The 18,827-nt window shown below is 45.8% G+C and overlaps 1 protein-coding gene across 1 annotated transcript in view; it reads left to right on the top strand.

Moving 5' to 3' along the window:
• The window catches only part of LOC124772873 (brain-specific angiogenesis inhibitor 1-associated protein 2-like), a 591,718-nt gene that overhangs the window by 447,365 nt on the left and 125,526 nt on the right, over window positions 1-18,827 (top strand). Inside the window, exon 4 of the mRNA XM_047249356.1 lies at window positions 4,708-4,769. Coding sequence (XP_047105312.1) covers window positions 4,708-4,769 — 62 coding nt within the window. The remainder of the gene's footprint in view (window positions 1-4,707; window positions 4,770-18,827) is intronic.

Consider the following 18,827-nt stretch of genomic DNA (forward strand, 5'->3'; position numbering starts at 1 on the left):
TTTCAAATGGAAATGTTAGATTACCCACAATACAGTCCGCAATTGTCTCCCCCTGAGTTTCATCTCTGGTCACATGAACCGCTGTCTTTGAAGACAACATTTTGACACAGACAACGAGGTGTAGAACAGCGTGGAGAATTGGCGGAAAGCACTGGCGGCTGCCTTCTATGATGAGGCTATTGAAAAGTTGGTACAACGCTATGACAAAAGTCTAAGTCAGAACGGCGACTACGTAGAGAAGTAGCTGAAAGGTGTAGCTAATTGTTACAAGTAAAACATTTCTGATGTTCACTGTGGTTTCAATTTGGCAATCAATCGGAGCTTACTTTCTGAACAGGCCTCGTATAATCTCTCCAATTCCACTCGCACCTGTGCTTCGCATTATCCTGGGTGGCTCTCTTGTCTACTGGTTCAGCACGTTCACACAAAGATGAACAATTCAGAGTGCGTCTTTTCACATTTTTACTCTTTCATACTGATTCTACTTGTATCAAGCTCGTCGAAACAAACATGTGACCTGAAGATAAAGTAAAGGAATCGAATCAGCTAAGCAAGTCGAATTGGAAAACATCAGTTCAACTCTGGATTTAAACTTGAAATCTAGCCTGTACTACATCGCTCAACTTAGAATTTTTCTCAGTTCACTATTTAATTCAACACTTATGGGTTTAATAGCGATTTACTTTGCTCAGCTTTCACTTAAGTCTCCTGCTTTCCACGTACAAATGAACTTCAGTTTCCATCGCCCTTAAGAAAGTTAGGTATCTACACGAACAGTTTGTCCATTCATCATAGAAGGTTAACTTTATCATTCTTCGTTTACGCCACTACGTTCTATTTCTGATAACGCAACAAGATTTAAACACTAAAGATTAATCTCTAACTATATTACCTCTAATCAGCAGATTTAACTGTCCGCCTTTCATGCCCTTGTACCATGTCCTTGTAAATATTTTGTTTTGTGTAACATTACCTTCACATTTCTTTTTCATCGCCTTCCTCTTTTGTTGTGTCCCGGCATAGATGAACTTAGGTTACTCTTTTTCTAGATCACTCTTCACATTCATCCTTGGATTCAAAACCTGAGCTAATTTCATTGAAGTCAAATATCTAGTATACACATATACAAATATTGGGTTGGTGCATAAATTTCGTAGCGCTTTTCCATAAGTTTAATAAACAGAAGATATACAAATAATAGAGACTTTAGTCATCAGTAGTATATTCTCCTTCACTATTTACATCAGTCTGTCAACGCTGGGTTTACTGTTCGACACCGCGACTGTAGAAATGACGTCACTTTGAGGCGAAGAACTCGTCGAAGCGTGTTCGGAGTCTTCCGAAAAGGTAGTTCCTTGAGGTTGTGTAATAGAGGGCGGAAAAGATGAAAATCTGAGGATAGATGAATAAGGTGGTTGCAGGGTGACTTCCCACATCGATTCCTGTATGGTGTTTTCTGTCAGTGTAGCAGAATGCAGGCACACATTATCATGGCATAGCATCACTTCACGGCCGTTGTTCTTGGACTGCGTCTGCTAGATATCTCAGTTGTTGACAGTAAAAGTTAGCAGTGATGGTTACACTTCAGGGAAGCAATTCTTAACACACCACACCGTCGCTGGTCCACCAGACGCATAGTATGATCTTTTGTGGATGCAAGCAGGTCTCAGTACGGAAAGTTACTGCTTTGTTTGGGCTCAACGAGTGCTTTCTTTCCTTTATGTTAGCATAAAGACGCCATTTCTCGTCACCAGCGTCATACAGGATAGGAATAGTCGGTGTTGTTCGCATCCAAGAGACGACCAGCAAGCAGAGATGTTCATATGGTCACACCAGCAGATTTTTTTGTGATTTTTGCTTGGAACCTACGGTACTCACACACTCGGTTTTTGGATCTTCTCCATTGCACTCAAAAGCCGCACGATAGGGGAATGTTCACAGTGAACCACATGTGCCAATTCTCGAGAACGCTCACGTGGATCATTGTCGATTAATGCGTTTAAGCGATCTTCATCAGACTCTGGAGGTCTTTCTGAACGTGGAGAGTCCCTCACGTCAAAACAATCCTCCTTAAAACGAGAAAACCATTTTCTTGCCGTGCTCTGTGCAGTGGCATTATCCTTATAAATGGCGCACAAATGTTTTTGGCGGCCTTTGCTGCTGCCACCATTCTATTGAACTCAGAGACATACGTCGAAAAATGTTCCGATTTCTCCACTTGTCACTCCATTTTCTAGCGTCTACAGCTCCACTCACTATCTCGAAATGACAATATGTAAACTCAGACAGAACAGTGATCTGCAGATAAAAAAATCACCATCGATAAATAAAACCATAGCAACCCGAAAACCAACATGAAGACAAAAACGCTATGAACTTATACACCAACCTAATATCTGTGTAGCGCACTCATCTACAAATATAGGTATATAGTTCATTTTCACTTACAGATTATTAACGAGATGCTAATCAATCATTAACTAATGTGTGTGTGTGTGGGGGGGGGGGGGGTGTTTGATGAGGAAAGGTCAATATTTTACACAGTGATAGTATAAGTAATTCTGAACAAAAAATTTTAAATGAACATAGGTCCGCACATGCTTCGTTAGGGAGGTATAGGTATTGAAAGGAACTTTAATTTCGCAAAATTTATGTGCACAACGTGAACGTATATGCAATACAACTGGACCGTAACGAGCTTTTCCTGAAAACAATGTACGAGTACATTTCATGTTTACGCTATGCAACCTACGGCGTATTATGACCATGTCACGTACGTAGTACAATCACCACCCGTTGTTTGCGCAGTTGTGCCCTGTAAGCGGCATTGAGTAATTACCGGCGACGGATCGGTTACCTGTGTAGTGTATGGTGTTAACAGTGTTCGTAAAAGCGCTGTTAACAATGCCACACGTCTACATTATTGAGGAATACGCAGATACGGTGTACGTTTATGGCTTCTGCGGCGGTAGTGCTACCGCTGCAAGAGAATTATACCACAGGTGCTTTCCGACTCGCAGGGTGTTTACCAATGTGTTTGCCGGCCGATGTGGCCGATCGGTTCCAGACGCTTCAGTACGGAACCGCGCACCTGCTAAGGTCGCAGGTTCGAATCCTGCCTCGGGCATGGATGTGTGTGATGTCCTTAGGTTTTTTAGGTTCAAGTAGTTTCTAAGTCTAAGGGACTTACGACCTCAGATGTTAAGTCCCATAGTGCGTAGAGCCATTTGAACCATCTTAACCAAAGTGTTTATCACTTTGGGTGCAATACGTTCTCTTCCAAGTAGACATTTTTCGTCCGAGCATGCACGTCAACAAACATTGCAAGAAGAGGAAGATATTATCTCAAGTGTTGAGTGAAGTCCCGGTACGAGCATACAAAGAATGTCCCTGCGTATGAATGTCCCACATACAGGTGTATGGGAAACATTACATGCGGAAAACCTGTAACAGCGTGTTCAAAATCTCCACGTTGGTGACAATGCCCAATGACTTCAATTCTGTCACTGGGTAATTGACTATAGTCATTTGCTTTCGTACATACTATTGACTGACGAAGCCCAGTTTTCACGACGTGGAATAAACAACAAACGCAATAATCATCGATGGTCACGGGAAAATACACACGCTTCAGTGGATACCAGTTTCCAAGTTCGTTCTGCCATAAATGTTTGGTGTGGCATGATCGGTAACCTTTTGATACATCCAGTTTTTATCAGTCAGCGATTGACGGGAGGGAGGTACCTGCATTCTTTTGGAAAATTCATTTGTGGAACTACTGAAAGACGTTTCTTTAGCCAAGCGAACTGGAATGTACTTTGAACATGACGATGACCCTCCACATGTTATCTTACGTGTGAGGGAGCATCTCAACCGCACCTACCCTAATCGCTGGATTGGCAGTGGCGGTGCTATTACCTGGCCTACAAGATCACCTGAACTCACACATTTAGATTTCTGTTAATGGGGTTGGATGAAATCGGAAGTGCACAAAGTGAACGTAAATACACGAGATGGACTGCTTCGTCGCACCATGGACGCGGCTGAATTGATTAGCAACCAAGCACAGGCAACTGAACATGCAACACAACATGTTATCGCTAGAGCTCAAAAGTGCATTGACGTTCTTGGTGGGATATTCGAACCTGTTCTGTGAACTGTACAACATCTGTACGATAAGTATTGAAGCCGTTTGGAAAAGACGTGGTACGTTAAACTTTGGTATGTTAAACTTTAATCTTACTTCTCCATGCAAGATAACATGCAGCGTCCACCGAATACATATTCAGTCCAATCACAAATTTCGTTTGATAGCCCATATGATCGTTCTTCCATTAATACGTGTTGATACGGTACTGAATCAAAAGGTTTGTGGAAGTCAAAGACACAACATGCGCTTTATCCATGTGACGGAAGTGTGGCGTTTGGGATTTAACCAACAGTGGCGCATCATACGGTTATGGAAGAAAACACGTAATCACCTCCCCTTTGTATTTCAAATAATGGAGACGAAAATTTCTTTCCCCTGTAAGATTCGTACCTTAATTACATGTAATTAACGTATGCAGAGGAGAGATCAGTATCTCTTAGGGCTCAATTTAATTTACTGTAACAGTCTAATCATTTCTAATGTGCTAGATCTGGTTCGCCTAATAAAATGGCACAATTTTTTCCTTATTAATCAGTACTGTTTATTTTACTTTGCAGGTTCGGCGTTGATGCAGATTGTGGACGTCTACAAGGAGACTCACGCGCAACAGATGAATATTGTAAGTAACAAAAATACGTTACTGGCTAACTTAGCGGATTTGAATAACAGGGTACTTTAGATGCCTTAATTTCTGTGTTATGATAACGAGCATTAACCAGCTTTCTATTTCTTTTTCTGTTGAAAAATCGATGAGTATCCCAAAAATAAAAATATAGGTCGGGATCAGGCAAGTTTATCAGTTTCACGATTAAATACGAGATGTAACCAATAGCTACGGCCAAACGTTAGGGGCGTACTGCTCACAAACAGATATGAAAGTATTTTATTTGAAATGAGTCGAGAAAGACTTTATTTACAGTCACTACTTATGTTACCAAATTTATTTTGTTTTTCTTAACTGACGTCGGTTGTTTTACCCTCATCTACATAAGGTTCACACTTAGGCCATTACGTAAAGCAGATAATTGGTCTAATATCTGCTCTTAAAACTCAAATTTATTTGCTTTCGTTAGTGAGAATACTGAAATAGAGTATACTACAGCGGAATCGCATAAACCATCGAAAAAATTATGTCTTTTTTCCTAGATGAAGCTCAATTTTCTGCAAGTTTTCATACTACGTTAATCATAAGAACCACAAAGAATTGAACGTATCAGTGTACAAATGCCTCATTCGAACACATGTTCAAAATACCCTCAGTTAGCTTTCGACCCTGTCATCAATACATTGTTGCATTGAATCCTGGATACTCTGATGTATCCATGGAGTATTGCGCATGATTTCAAAGTCTTCACATTACGGTCTCGACGATAAATTCCAGACATAAACCCACTATTCAGAACTGCAGTGGCTGTGTTGTTAAGAGGAACGATGCAGTGCTCCTTCGGATTTGCATGTATATCCGAAGGAAAATTTCGTCGTTCTCGTTAACAACACATACACTGCAGTATCGTATTTATCCGCAGATACCAAGCGGCGACTTGCAATTAAAATGTTCTCCCTTGTAAGAGAATTACACAATGTGTGTGCGAGTACAGTTGTGACGAAGCAAAGACGTCTTATTGAAGTATAGGTCCGGCCATGAGTCGTACACGGATAGCCGAAGCGATTAAGGCGGCCGCTGCCATAAAATCGAGAAATTTGGATTTGAATCCCGGTTCGGAACAAATTTTCATTGTCGTCATTCTCTTATAGTCCGCTCCTGGTAGCTGAGTGGTCAGCGAGACGGAATGTCATATCTAACGGCCGGGTTCGATTCTCTGCTGGGTCGGAGATTTTCTCCGCTCAGAGACTGGGTGTTGTGTTGTCCTTATCATCGTCATTTCATCCCCATCGACACGGAAGTCACCGAAGTGGCCTCAACTCAAAAGACTTGCACCAGGCGAACGGTCTACCCGGCGGAATGCCCTAGCCACACGGCATTTCCATTCTCTTATACAGCTGATAGTTGTTCCCATTTACAACAGCGAACGAGGAGCGACTGTTGTTATGGATTCACATAGAAGCTTTCACACCCGTGGAGAGGGGTAGTATCTCTAAGTATTAATCAAAACGTCCTGGATCCCGCGTTGCATCGCAGCCACTGCTTAAGTTTTGAATAAAAACTAGCAACAATTTTAATAAGAAATAACATACAGGAGGTGTTGCGGTCATTTCAAAAGCTGTGGCTGCCCCACAGCAATGGCGACCGAGGACTTCCCATATAACTTGCCACTCCCGTTGAGCCAATGGACTTGTCAAGAACAGTGGAGCAGCAGACCGAGTTGGGTGTATGGAATCTCTCGTACAAAGCGGAAGCATCAGCAGTGATTAACTGCATGAGAAAGTAACGCAAACTGCTGCATTAAACATCCATAATGCTTGTCACTGAAAATGAGTCATGATGCACTCTTCATTGGCTAAAGGTTTAGGATCACGCCCCATTTCGGATCTTCGTGCAGGGGAGATGTCAGAAGTTTGAATGCGGTAGGGAACCTTGGAAATCTGAAACGGGGATTTCAGAGACTCAATGTAGGTAAAGTGGGGCTAAGTGAAGTGAAATGGATAGAAGATTAGGTGATGCTGATACTAGCAGAAGAAACTGGTATAACGGGAGCGGTTTGGTGAGAGGGTCGTGCTCATCCTAATCGATAACAAACGAACGCCAACAAAAATAGATCAGGCATACAGGCTTACGTCACAAGCATAAGAGTAAAAGATACAGAAATGTAGAAAGGTACTGAACGGATTATTCATAACATAAAGGGAGGTGTTAATATAATACTCTTGCAGAATTGGAAAGCTTTAGTAGGAGAAGAAATAGACGAAAGAGTTAAGGATAAAGGCAAATTAAGTCCCGTAAAAAATTTCAGCTAGTAGTAGATAACAAATAAACACAAGAAGGAGAAGTATATCTCGTAGAATCGGGTGTACTGCTGGTGGTCTGCGTTTTTCTAACACAATATTTCGACGTAGTACCTCGGCGCCTTCATCAGGTGCGTCCAGTCACAGGAAGCACCTGATGAAGGCGCCGAGGTATGACGTCGAAATATTGTGTTAGAAAAACGCAGACCACCGGCAGTACACACGATTCAACGAGATGTCACAAAACCGCCGGGAAAGTGTAAGAAATTACAGGGGAGGTATACTTGGAAATGGCCTAAACACACGCGAAGATTATAGCTGGATTACATCACGCCCAGAGATTCCGAAGCAGATTAAATCTGTCTGTCAGACCGAGACTCGAATTCGCAACCTTTGCCTTCTGTGGGCAAGAGATTTGCTGACTGATCTACCCAAGCATGACTCACGACACGTCCTCACAGCTTTCCTTCCGCCAGTGCCTCATCTCTTATTTTCCAAACTTCACAGAAGCTCCCCTGCGAAACTTGCAGGACTAGCACTCCCGGAAGAAATAATATCGCGGAGACGGGGCTTGGCCACAGCCTGGAGGACGTTTCCAGAATGAAATGATCACCCTGCAGCGGAGTGTGCGCCTATATGAAACTACCTGGCTGATTAATACTGTGTGCCGGACTGAGACTCGAACTCGGGACCTTCGCTTTTCGCAGACAAGTACTGGCAGCAATAAGGCTGTGAGGATGGACAGGGAGTCGTTCTTGGTTGTTCAGCCTGTGGCAGTCTGCCTTAGGTAGCGGTGAGGCGAGGGCGTCTTATTTACGTCCAGCCTGACGTGCAGCACGGCCACGAATGTTTCCTGTTTACCCTCTCGCAGAAGTAAGTGTATCGTGTCCGTCTTTCGAGAGGGCCACGGCACCCTCGTACTGCCAGGCAACGATTGATATCGCTTTTCAAGCAGAACACACAAGATATCCGGCACACAAAACTGAACGTTTTATCTGGGACGATCTGCATATTGCACCTCAAGACATCACTGGGTTCCACTTATCCATTACTGGCAGCGGTATCTGTATTATACTGATGAATGGGGAAATGTGTAAAGGCGTCGTGTGCAGACACATTCGTAATCTCAAATTTAGGCACTCTGACGGCCATAAATGGGTGTGAAAACTTATGGGACTTAACTGCTAAGGTCATCAGTCCCTAAGCTTACACGCTACTCAACCTAAATTATGCTAAGGACAAACACACTCACCCATGCCCGAGGGAGGACTCGAACCTCCGCCAGGACCAGCCGCACAGTCCATGACTGCAGCGCCTCTGACCGCTCGGCTAATCGCGCGCGGCTGACGGCCATAAAGGCGCTTTCACGACAGAACACGTTGGATATGGCTTCCGCACACTGTCTTCGGCATCCCTTTCGAAGTCCCATCAGATGTTGTGATGAGAGCATTCAGAACGTATGGTACCTTGGTAAGCCACCTCGCCGAAAAGTAGCAAACGTTTGTGACATTTCGTGTCATGTGTGCGGCAAATGAAGATTGAATTCAGAAATCATGCACCGTCCTGTTTAGTTAGTGGAGGCTGCATGATGGACAGTCGCGTATTAGCGCCGGTTGCGGCCAAGAAGGCCGTGTCCTACCGGCATGTATCCAACGCAGAGTGCTTCAGGCACTGGTCGGCGGCGTTGCAGCCCCTGCGACGCAAACTGCACTCCCCCCTATCTTCCCGGTGGTTAAGAAAGGAACAATGTTCTTGCCCTGGATAGATACACCATGCCGCCGTCGATGGTCGGCGACAGTGCTTCGGACCACGTACCTCCTTCCATATTGTCTCTGGCCTGATTGCCTAAGGAAAGCGAGCGCTCGCACCCAAAGGCTGAATCTCATCGGAACATTGGTGCTGAATGAGGAGTTGCACCAACTTCTACCTCTCTCCTGACGGGGGCAGCGACGGATGATTTCCACTCTCACTCCGACACGAAGTAATATCTTCGTACATCAATATTTAAACTGGATTAAGGTGGGACAGAGCTGGTATAATTTTTATTAAAAATGAAACTCCTCCAGCTGTACTAAGATTTTATATTTACACTCCTGGAAATGGAAAAAAGAACACATTGACACCGGTGTGTCAGACCCACCATACTTGCTCCGGACACTGCGAGAGGGCTGTACAAGCAATGATCACACGCACGGCACAGCGGACACACCAGGAACCGCGGTGTTGGCCGTCGAATGGCGCCAGCTGCGCAGCATTTCTGCACCGCCGCCGTCAGTGTCAGCCAGTTGGCCATGGCATACGGAGCTCCATCGCAGTCTTTAACACTGGTAGCATGCCACGACAGCGTGGACGTGAACCGTATGTGCAGTTGACGGACTTTGAGCGAGGGCGTATAGTGGGCATGCGGGAGGCCGGGTGGACGTACCGCCGAATTGCTCAACACGTGGGGCGTGAGGTCTCCACAGTACATCGATGTTGTCGCCAGTGGTCGGCGGAAGGTGCACGTGCCCGTCGACCTGGGACCGGACCGCAGCGACGCACGGATGCACGCCAAGACCGTAGGATCCTACACAGTGCCGTAGGGGACCGCACCGCCACTTCCCAGCAAATTAGGGACACTGTTGCTCCTGGGGTATCGGCGAGGACCATTCGCAACCGTCTCCATGAAGCTGGGCTACGGTCCCGCACACCGTTAGGCCGTCTTCCGCTCACGCCCCAACATCGTGCAGCCCGCCTCCAGTGGTGTCGCGACAGGCGTGAATGGAGGGACGAATGGAGACGTGTCGTCTTCAGCGATGAGAGTCGCTTCTGCCTTGGTGTCAATGATGGTCGTATGCGTGTTTGGCGCCGTGCAGGTGAGCGCCACAATCAGGACTGCATACGACCGAGGCACACAGGGCCAACACCCGGCATCATGGTGTGGGGAGCGATCTCCTACACTGGCCGTACACCACTGGTGATCGTCGAGGGGACACTGAATAGTGCACGGTACATCCAAACCGTCATCGAACCCATCATTCTACCATTCCTAGACCGGCAAGGGAACTTGCTGTTCCAACAGGACAATGCACGTCCGCATGTATCCCGTGCCACCCAACGTGCTCTAGAAGGTGTAAGTCAACTACCCTGGCCAGCAAGATCTCCGAATCTGTCCCCCATTGAGCATGTTTGGGACTGGATGAAGCGTCGTCTCACGCGGTCTGCACGTCCAGCACGAACGCTGGTCCAACTGAGGCGCCAGGTGGAAATGGCATGGCAAGCCGTTCCACAGGACTACATCCAGCATCTCTACGATCGTCTCCATGGGAGAATAGCAGCCTGCATTGCTGCGAAAGGTGGATATACACTGTACTAGTGCCGACATTGTGCATGCTCTGTTGCCTGTGTCTATGTGCCTGTGGTTCTGTCAGTGTGGTCATGTGATGTATCTGACCCCAGGAATGTGTCAATAAAGTTTCCCCTTCCTGGGACAATGAATTCACGGTGTTCTTATTTCAATTTCCAGGAGTGTACTTGGCTACTAGTTTCGGCGTTGCATCAACGCCATCTTCAGACACATACACTTTGATGAAATCAATTGTGTGTGGCTCAGTACCGGAAGTCCGCGGTGAGACCAACACTTGCTCCACATGGATGGCGGGCAGTAACTGGTACTGAGCCACACACAATTGATTTCATCAAAGTGTACGGTCCTGATGATGGCGTTGATGCAACGTCGAAACTAGTAGCCAAGCAAATATAAAATCTTAAGTACAGCTGGAGAAGTTTCATTTTTAATAGAAATACGAAGTAGTGTGTCCGCAGACAATGGTTCTCATGAAGACACAAGAAGCGGCGCCGTAACTCAACTCACGACTGTCTTCTTGGAAGGCATGCTCGAGAACTTGACATCAGATGACGCAAAGGACCCTACCACCCAGTCGTCGGGTGGAATTACCCCCCTCCATAGTGCCGTAGCCCGTCTTTCCCTTCACGATGTCGCAGCGACTGCAGCACATGCGCCTGCCGCCGACGGTACACCTTCTGCTGCTGAGCATGCTCGCGAGGGCTCTGCTGACAGTACTCTGCTGCGGCTACGGGGTTTTACACTTGACTCTTGGACGGACGACGTCGAAGATGGACCAGAGCACTCCATGGGCGCCGAGGATGGAGTGCCCCACGGCCGTGTCGAGCACTATCGCTTCACAGCTACCGCCGCTGCACCGGGAGCTTTGATGACACCGACTCTGGCGGCTGCAAACACTGTACTAAACAACTTATTGAAAGGGGCGACTGATCAGACTTACCGCCTAGAAACAATTAATATCAACAACACACGTGCTCGCCATAAACTGGCCACGCTTCAAGACACGCTCAATGTAGCGGACACTGACATTGCCCTCCTTCAGGTGGTGCAAGTGGAAGATTTCACAGGACCATTCGGATACACGACTTGGGTCTCACGTGTGTCTGGTAGTGGAGTGGCGGTCTTCTGCGCGAAGGTATACTTGCCGAAGACGACGTGTATCTCCCTGACGCCAGAAATATGGCTCTTACTATACAAGGAGTCAGACTCAACATCTGTGCGCCGTCCGGATTCGGTCGGAGTCGTGAACCACATACCTTCTTTGTGGATGTGATCAAGCCTCTCTTTACGGGAAGCAGAACACATTGTTACTGGGAAGGGATTCCCACTGTACTCAAGCTCCAAGGTTCAGTTATCACGTCACTCTCCATGTGCAGAACTTGTCACAAATGTGAATAACCTCCAGCTCGTTTATTCATGGGAACAGGTTCAGGGGGACGGTCTGGCTTTACACGTTACAATAGCCATTCACCTAGCCACATCGGATTTACATCTCGTGCTCTATTGTAAGTGGGACGAGAGCTGCCGAAGTGTGGTTTGTAGCGTTTCCGATAACGCGGAATGACCTGCACTCGCCGGCTCTTACCAGTCTGCCCTTTCGTGGTGATTACTCTGCCACACAAGTGCACACCAGAAGACCTTGATTGCCTAGAGACATGGCGGCAAGGAGGTGACACTCCACGGACTTCCGTTACAGCACTATGCGGCAATGTGCCACATTGCAGCACTTTCCCGCACGGCAGAGGATGGCGAATTGTGCGAAGGCCCAAAATGCCACCCTCACACGCCGTCATCTTGATGGGGAGACCATGAAGGCGCACACTCAAGTCAGAGTGGTACAGGAGGAACCGTCCGTGTATCATATCACTATTGAAACAACACGCTGGCTACAGGCTTTGATTGCTGGATTGTCACAACGAACGATGGACGACGCCTAGCTAGCGCTATAAAGGGAACACCTTCCACGCCCTCTACACTAGGTTAAACTCGAAGCATCGCCATCTACAAGAGATGATCACAGAGGTCTCTCAGCTCACTTTTAGCACAATTCCCCTCCCTGAAGTAACGGATTTGATTGAAGGTGTAGCTGAGATGGAGGTCCTTGAAGCAATACAGACGGGAGCTGCTCATAAGTTAAGTCGCCGGGGTCAGACGTTCTACTGAGCTTTCCAGCAATTACTGGCGCCGTCCTGAACAGACATTTGCCGCGATCTACTGTTCACCATTGCGCAGCTCCCTGGAGCCTTCGGTAAACGACTGATCCTAGCCACACATATACCACGAGGAGGGTTCAAGATCCGTGATTATCAGCCGTTGATCTTTTTCAGCAGTGATATTAAGACTTTCACTCGACTACGAGCGACGTGTCCCAACACCCACACTACAATCTGTCGGTATCGCGACATGATTTCACATGCCAGACCTCGCCAAATGGCTGAGGTCTTGGCCTCCCTCGACTTCAGCCAGGCCTTTAGTAGAGCTATCCACGCGATTTCGACAGTGGTGCTGCGGCAAGTGGGGTATCCGGACACCATCGTTGAGGTACTGATACGTCTTCTTCATGACGCGATGTCCAGGGCGCTGTACAACGGCCGCATCACGCCGCCGATCCTGATCCAGCGCTCGATGAGACAGGACCGTCCCTTTTCAGCGACATTATACGCCTTCGCTTTGGAAACGCTGCTTTGTGGCTACTGACGACGCCTGATTTGGAGTGGGTGGTGACGTTTTCGCGCAATCGGACAGTAGTGTTAACGTCTAAAAATCACATGCTCTCTCTATAGATAAGGGGCAGTCCGATGTGCGACTCGCCCCATATGAGTAACTGACATGATGCTTCGCCTGGGCGCATGATAGCCATCAGCTACAGGCATCTGTTAAACCAGATCAGAGCAGGCCTAACTAATGACCGCCTTAGGACCCTAGCGTCTGCAACGGACGCGATATGCCAACCTTTATTTGGCAGCGCTCATTCCCTAGGTTGCGCAGAGACTTCAGGTCCTACCATCTCTGCTTCGCCTTATGCTGGTGGCTTTGGGATCCTTTGTTAGTATGGGCATGCTTTTTAAGATCCAGGACGAGTAGCTCACCCTCCAGAGGGGCAGAGGGAGTTGATGTCTTTGTCATGTTCAGGACAAAGTGAAGGCCTTACTTATAAGCTCTGACATGAAGATGTGGTAACGTTGTTCGACATGTCTTACAAACCTGCTGCAGGAGGCCTTAGTGCCGATTTCTCTCTCTCTCTCTCTCTCTCTCTCTCTCTCTCTCTCTCTCTCTCTCTCTCTCTCCCTCCATCTCTCTGTATGACTTTCCACACTGCACTATTACCCACACGGCTTGCACCTGAGAGAGCGATACACGGCAACAAGAACCAGGTAGGGCAGCGAATATGATTGAAAGGAAACGCCCCCACATAGTATGGCGTGTTGTGTGGCAGGTGGTGAGTGCTGCCTCTCTTGATACGGACGTTCAGTCCGCTTGGTACATAACACTTAACGGGAAGCGGATGTGCCAATCTCGCCTACATCAAATTCACATCCCGGACTCTCCATTGTGTACCACCTGCCGAGTTATTGATATGGATGACCTTCTCCCTGTCTGCGGATCGGGGAAGGATGTTTGGCATTTGGTGCGTCAGATGTTGGCTTTCCTCAAACGCTTGACTTCCGCCGGGATAACTGCACAATCTTTACTCTTCCCGGATGGGGTGTATTTTTCGAAAGCAAAATCGAATTCTGTGACGTACATATACGGCCACACCGTCCATTACTTGTCTCATATTTTGGCACTACTTAAAGGAACTGCTCTGTGCCACCATACACAACTCCTGTTGTCAGCAATACTTCTCAAATTTTCTCTGTAACACGTTCCATAACCCAGGCCACAGCAGGACTATCCATGACAGAAGAAGTTCGAACATGAACTTTTTTTATTTTGTTAGAATTGAACTACCAAAGGCAACGACATAGATACCAGAAGACATGCATTGATGATTCCGCAGTGAGTAGCACCATAGAGCGCTGGCACCTACAGTGCGGAGCTCTTGTTTTTCATCCTGTTTCGCAGCAGACGAGGACCGGCTTTCATTTACCTACCTGTTGGTATTGTGAGGCATGCTACAGAGCGAGCCTTTGCAACACATTGGTGATGCTGATATATATTTTAGTGTGCCAGAAAGTTTCTTATCACTGCACATTCGCCCCAGAGTGAAAATTTGATTCCAGATACTGGACTCTATGACTTACTCTGGAGGAGATACATACTAAGATCACAGTTTAGTAATGATGTTGAAGAGACTCGTCGAGAAGAATCAGCATGCAAGCGAGTGGGATATTGAAGTAGTGGGGAATGATGAGATCCAATTGAGGTTCTCGGAGGCTATAGAGAGTGCGGTAATGAATATCATAGTAGACAATTCAGCTGAAGACGAATGGGCGTCTTTAAGAAGGACAATCACGGTAGTTGCAAAGGCGAATATACGGAGAAGGAAGGTAAATGCAAAGAAACCTTTGGTAACACAACAAATACTTCAACAAATATGTAAAAGAAGGAAGTACAAAAAATTAGAGGGAAAGATGTGAATAAAGCGACATGAGTCACTTAGGAATGAAATAAATAGGTTGTGCAGAAAAACCAAGGAGAAATAGCAGCAGGAAATGTGCTGAAAACAAAAAAGTAGTATTCTTTGGAAAGAATTATTCAGCATATTGCAACGTCACAATAAACATCGGTGAAATTAAAAGCAAGTGGTTTAACATTCAAAGGGTGGGATAGAAATTAGATCCTTAAACACAGGGGAGACAGCTGACAGGTGTAAAGTGTACACTGGAGACCTCTACGAGGACGACGAAATGATAGAAAAATAAACGAATGTCGATGTGTAAGACTGAGCTTTTGAAGACTTGCAGTGAAATAATTCGGGAGGTAAACAAAACATTGCTTCGGAATTTCTGAAATCGTTGAGGGAAGTGGTTAATAAACGACTATTCAATCTCATCTGTAGAGTCTGAGGATCTGGAGACATGCCATCAGACTTTTGAAAGAGGACAAGGGCAGAAAAGTGCGAAGACACAGTGAGCATACATTCCATGCTTCGAAACTGTGAACAAGAATAATATACAGAAGAATGGAGAGTCTTTTAGATGACTATCGGTTTTTTCGGAAAGACAGAGGCACCAGAGAAGTAGTTCTGACGAAGCAGTTCATAATGGAACCAAAACTTAAAAAAATATATCTTCGTGGCATTTGTTGATGTAAAAACAGCGTACAACGATGTAAAATTGTGCAAGACTTTTTAAATTCTGATAATAATAGAAGTATAGGGAAAGACAGGTAATGTACAACACGTACAAAATCAAGGGGGAGCAATAAGAATGGAAGACCAAGAACGATGTGCTCGGATTAAAATTAATGACGAATGGACATTAATGAGAAGATAAGCTTATGAAATTACTATCCTTAACATAAGTGTAGCAGAATTACAGGACCAAATGAGTGGAAAGAACAGTCTGATCAGTACGGAATATGAATTGATGGTGACCAGTAGCAAGATGAAAGTAACGCGGAATAGTAGAAATGAGTATCAGTAAACGTAACATCAAACTTTTTGACTAAGAAGACGAAATCAATAAATTTTGCTACATTGGAAGTTAAACGACACATAACGGAATAAGCAAGCAGGACATAAAAGACAGATTAGCGTAAAAAAGATGGCATTACTGGCAAAGAGAAGTCTACCAGTATTAAACATTGGCCTACATTTCAGGAGGAAATTTCTGAGAACGTACGTTTGAAGCACAGCACTGCTTGAAACTGAATCATGGACTGTGGAAAAACCGGACAAAATGAGAATCGAAGCAGTTGAGATGTGTGAATATATGAGGAGGTTCTCCGCACAGTCGGCGAAGAAGGGAAAATACGGAAAACACTGATAAGAAGTAGGAACAGCAGGATAGGAAATTAGGAAATAACTTCAATGGTATCAAAGGGAGATGTAGAGGATAAAACCCGTAGGAAAAAGAGAGAGATTGAGATAACACAACAAACTGTTGAGAACGTAGGTTGTAAGCGGCACGTTGAGATCAAGAAGGAGGTACGAGAGAGGAATACGCCGCGGGCTGCTTAGACCAGTGAGAAGATTGATGATACAGAATCGCATCAGGATCGGACAATGGTACAAGATGCTATGGCTGTCAATATTTTGTAACAGTAAGAATAAAGACTCTGCTGTAGCCTGAAGTGCTGGTAGTGGATACGTACCGAGCGAAAACCTAGTGAATACTTACCAGAGAAAACATCTGCAAAAAGTCTCATGTGTTTCGTTACATTCCCCATGAAATGAAGTCAGCATTTTTGGGAGCGGAGTACTACGGTAAACTGTCACAAAATGCATCTGCGCAAATGCTAGGTCATCGAAATGATAACCGATAGCGTGTTACCATTCTAGAAACCAGACACCAAAACATTTCAGTTTGTCTGGAAGGCATTCGTTATGACCTAGTGGCCTTCTAGAATCCCAAGAAATGTAATAATACGGGAAGAAAAAAAAGGCAACTTCCGTATGCACTAACCTATTGTTCCCCGATGTAAACTACCATTCTGACCTGGCGATGGCAGAATACGATTCACTCCTGGCAGCGAGTGGAGTCGCGTGACGCCGTGCGCTGCAACCCTGCCCATTCCAGAACTCCCGCCCCCACATCTACCCCCTCCCCACCCCTTCACCCCCTGGCGATACCCTTCCCCGCGGCTTCGGTCCCGCGATTGGCGCCAGCCGCACTAAATCTCAGCCGACTGCCGCCAGGGGACCAGCTTCTGCGCTCAAGGGGTATTACGTGTCACTGTGCGATAATTTACGACTGTGCTCCAATTTTATTCTGTTAATCTCTATAGAGCGGCGATAATTTAAGAGATTGGCGATATTTTATCCTCGTCTGACGCACTTTCGGCTGTTATTACCACAAAGCTCCGACACAAGGAAATATGTCTGTCGGACTGTTCGTCATGCTCGAACCTCATTTTTACGTGAACTGCAGACAGATTTACCGGCACGTGTCAAATCAGACAGGCAGAACGATTTGCAGTTACCTAATGTGTGGCAGGATAGCTGTTGCTGTTGGCAGAATATGCGAGTTATACACACTTCGTTCACGTAAGATAGCTGGCTTTCAAGCCTGTGAGGTATGGAAATGAGCCAGGTCTTCATATAATCTGTTGGCTGTTTGCTAAAACGGCTCGTGTGGATGTCGCTTGTATATGTTATGTATGATCTTAAGCTTTCCTGTAGGATCTACTGTTTGTACTGTTCGCAGGTGCCCAGCCAGTGATACCTGCAGAGTGAGTGTCTTAACTACATCCCGCCTCCTTTGTACTGCAATCGACCCCACTCATCCCGCTACATGGTCACATGACCTGTTGGGTGAAGAGATGGGTGAATGGCGTCGTCGAAGGCTGGGTACGAATCCCAGTCCTTCAGTGCTTCTGCAGTAGCCCTCGGTCGATGCTGAGGCTTTAGTTGGCAGAGCGCTGGGTGTCAGGCTTTTCTTAGGGTCTAGCCGCTGTCTCTGTTGATCAGCCCATCGACCATTCGAAATTCAGTAGCCTCCTTCAGAACACACTCTGAAAACGACGAGCTATGTCTTAACACTTTCGTTTCTTCATGCATCATTTCGTGTCTATGGCCATGAAATTTTCAGCAATCACAGATTTTGTTGGTTGTTTAAGTTCAGTGTGTCTTCTGTTTTCTTGGAATTTTTCTTTCTTCGATTGTCTGTTCAGTCTGCCCAATGTATCCTTTTCAGAAGGAATATGGAAATCTGTAGAACCCTGGCTCGAGGTAACATTAAATACGTTTTCCACCCATGTTCGAAACTGCAAGCACTATTACGCATGGTGAGAGAAGTGGGGTTCTATAAGCCGAGTCCCTTCCATATTCCGTGTACATGCGGTAAGGTATACATCAGACAGATTGTGCAGACAATCGAAGAAAGGTGCAAGGAACACCGGAATCACACTGAACTTAAACAGCCAACAAAATACGTGGTATTAGAGCATCGCATAGCCGTAGCGCTCTCATTAAAGAACTGCATGAAGGAGGATATAATCTGAACATCAACAAAAGCAAAACGAGGATAGTCGAATGTAGTCGAATTAAGTCGGATGATGCTGAGAGAATTAGATTAGATTTAGATTAGATAAGGAGACACTTAGAGTGGTAGATGAGAGTTCCTATTTGGGGAGTAAAGAACTGATGACGGTCGAAATAGAGAGGATATAAAATGCAGACTGGCTATGGCAAGGAAAGCGTTTCTGACGAAGAGAAATTTGTTAACATCGAGTATAGATTTAAGTGTCAGGAAGTCGTTTCTGAAAGTATTTGTCTGGAGTGTTTGGAAGTGAAACTTGGGGGATAAATAGTTTGGACAAGAA

The sequence above is a fragment of the Schistocerca piceifrons genome, chromosome 2 (genome assembly GCF_021461385.2).
Source record: "Schistocerca piceifrons isolate TAMUIC-IGC-003096 chromosome 2, iqSchPice1.1, whole genome shotgun sequence".
Lineage (NCBI taxonomy): Eukaryota > Metazoa > Arthropoda > Insecta > Orthoptera > Acrididae > Schistocerca > Schistocerca piceifrons.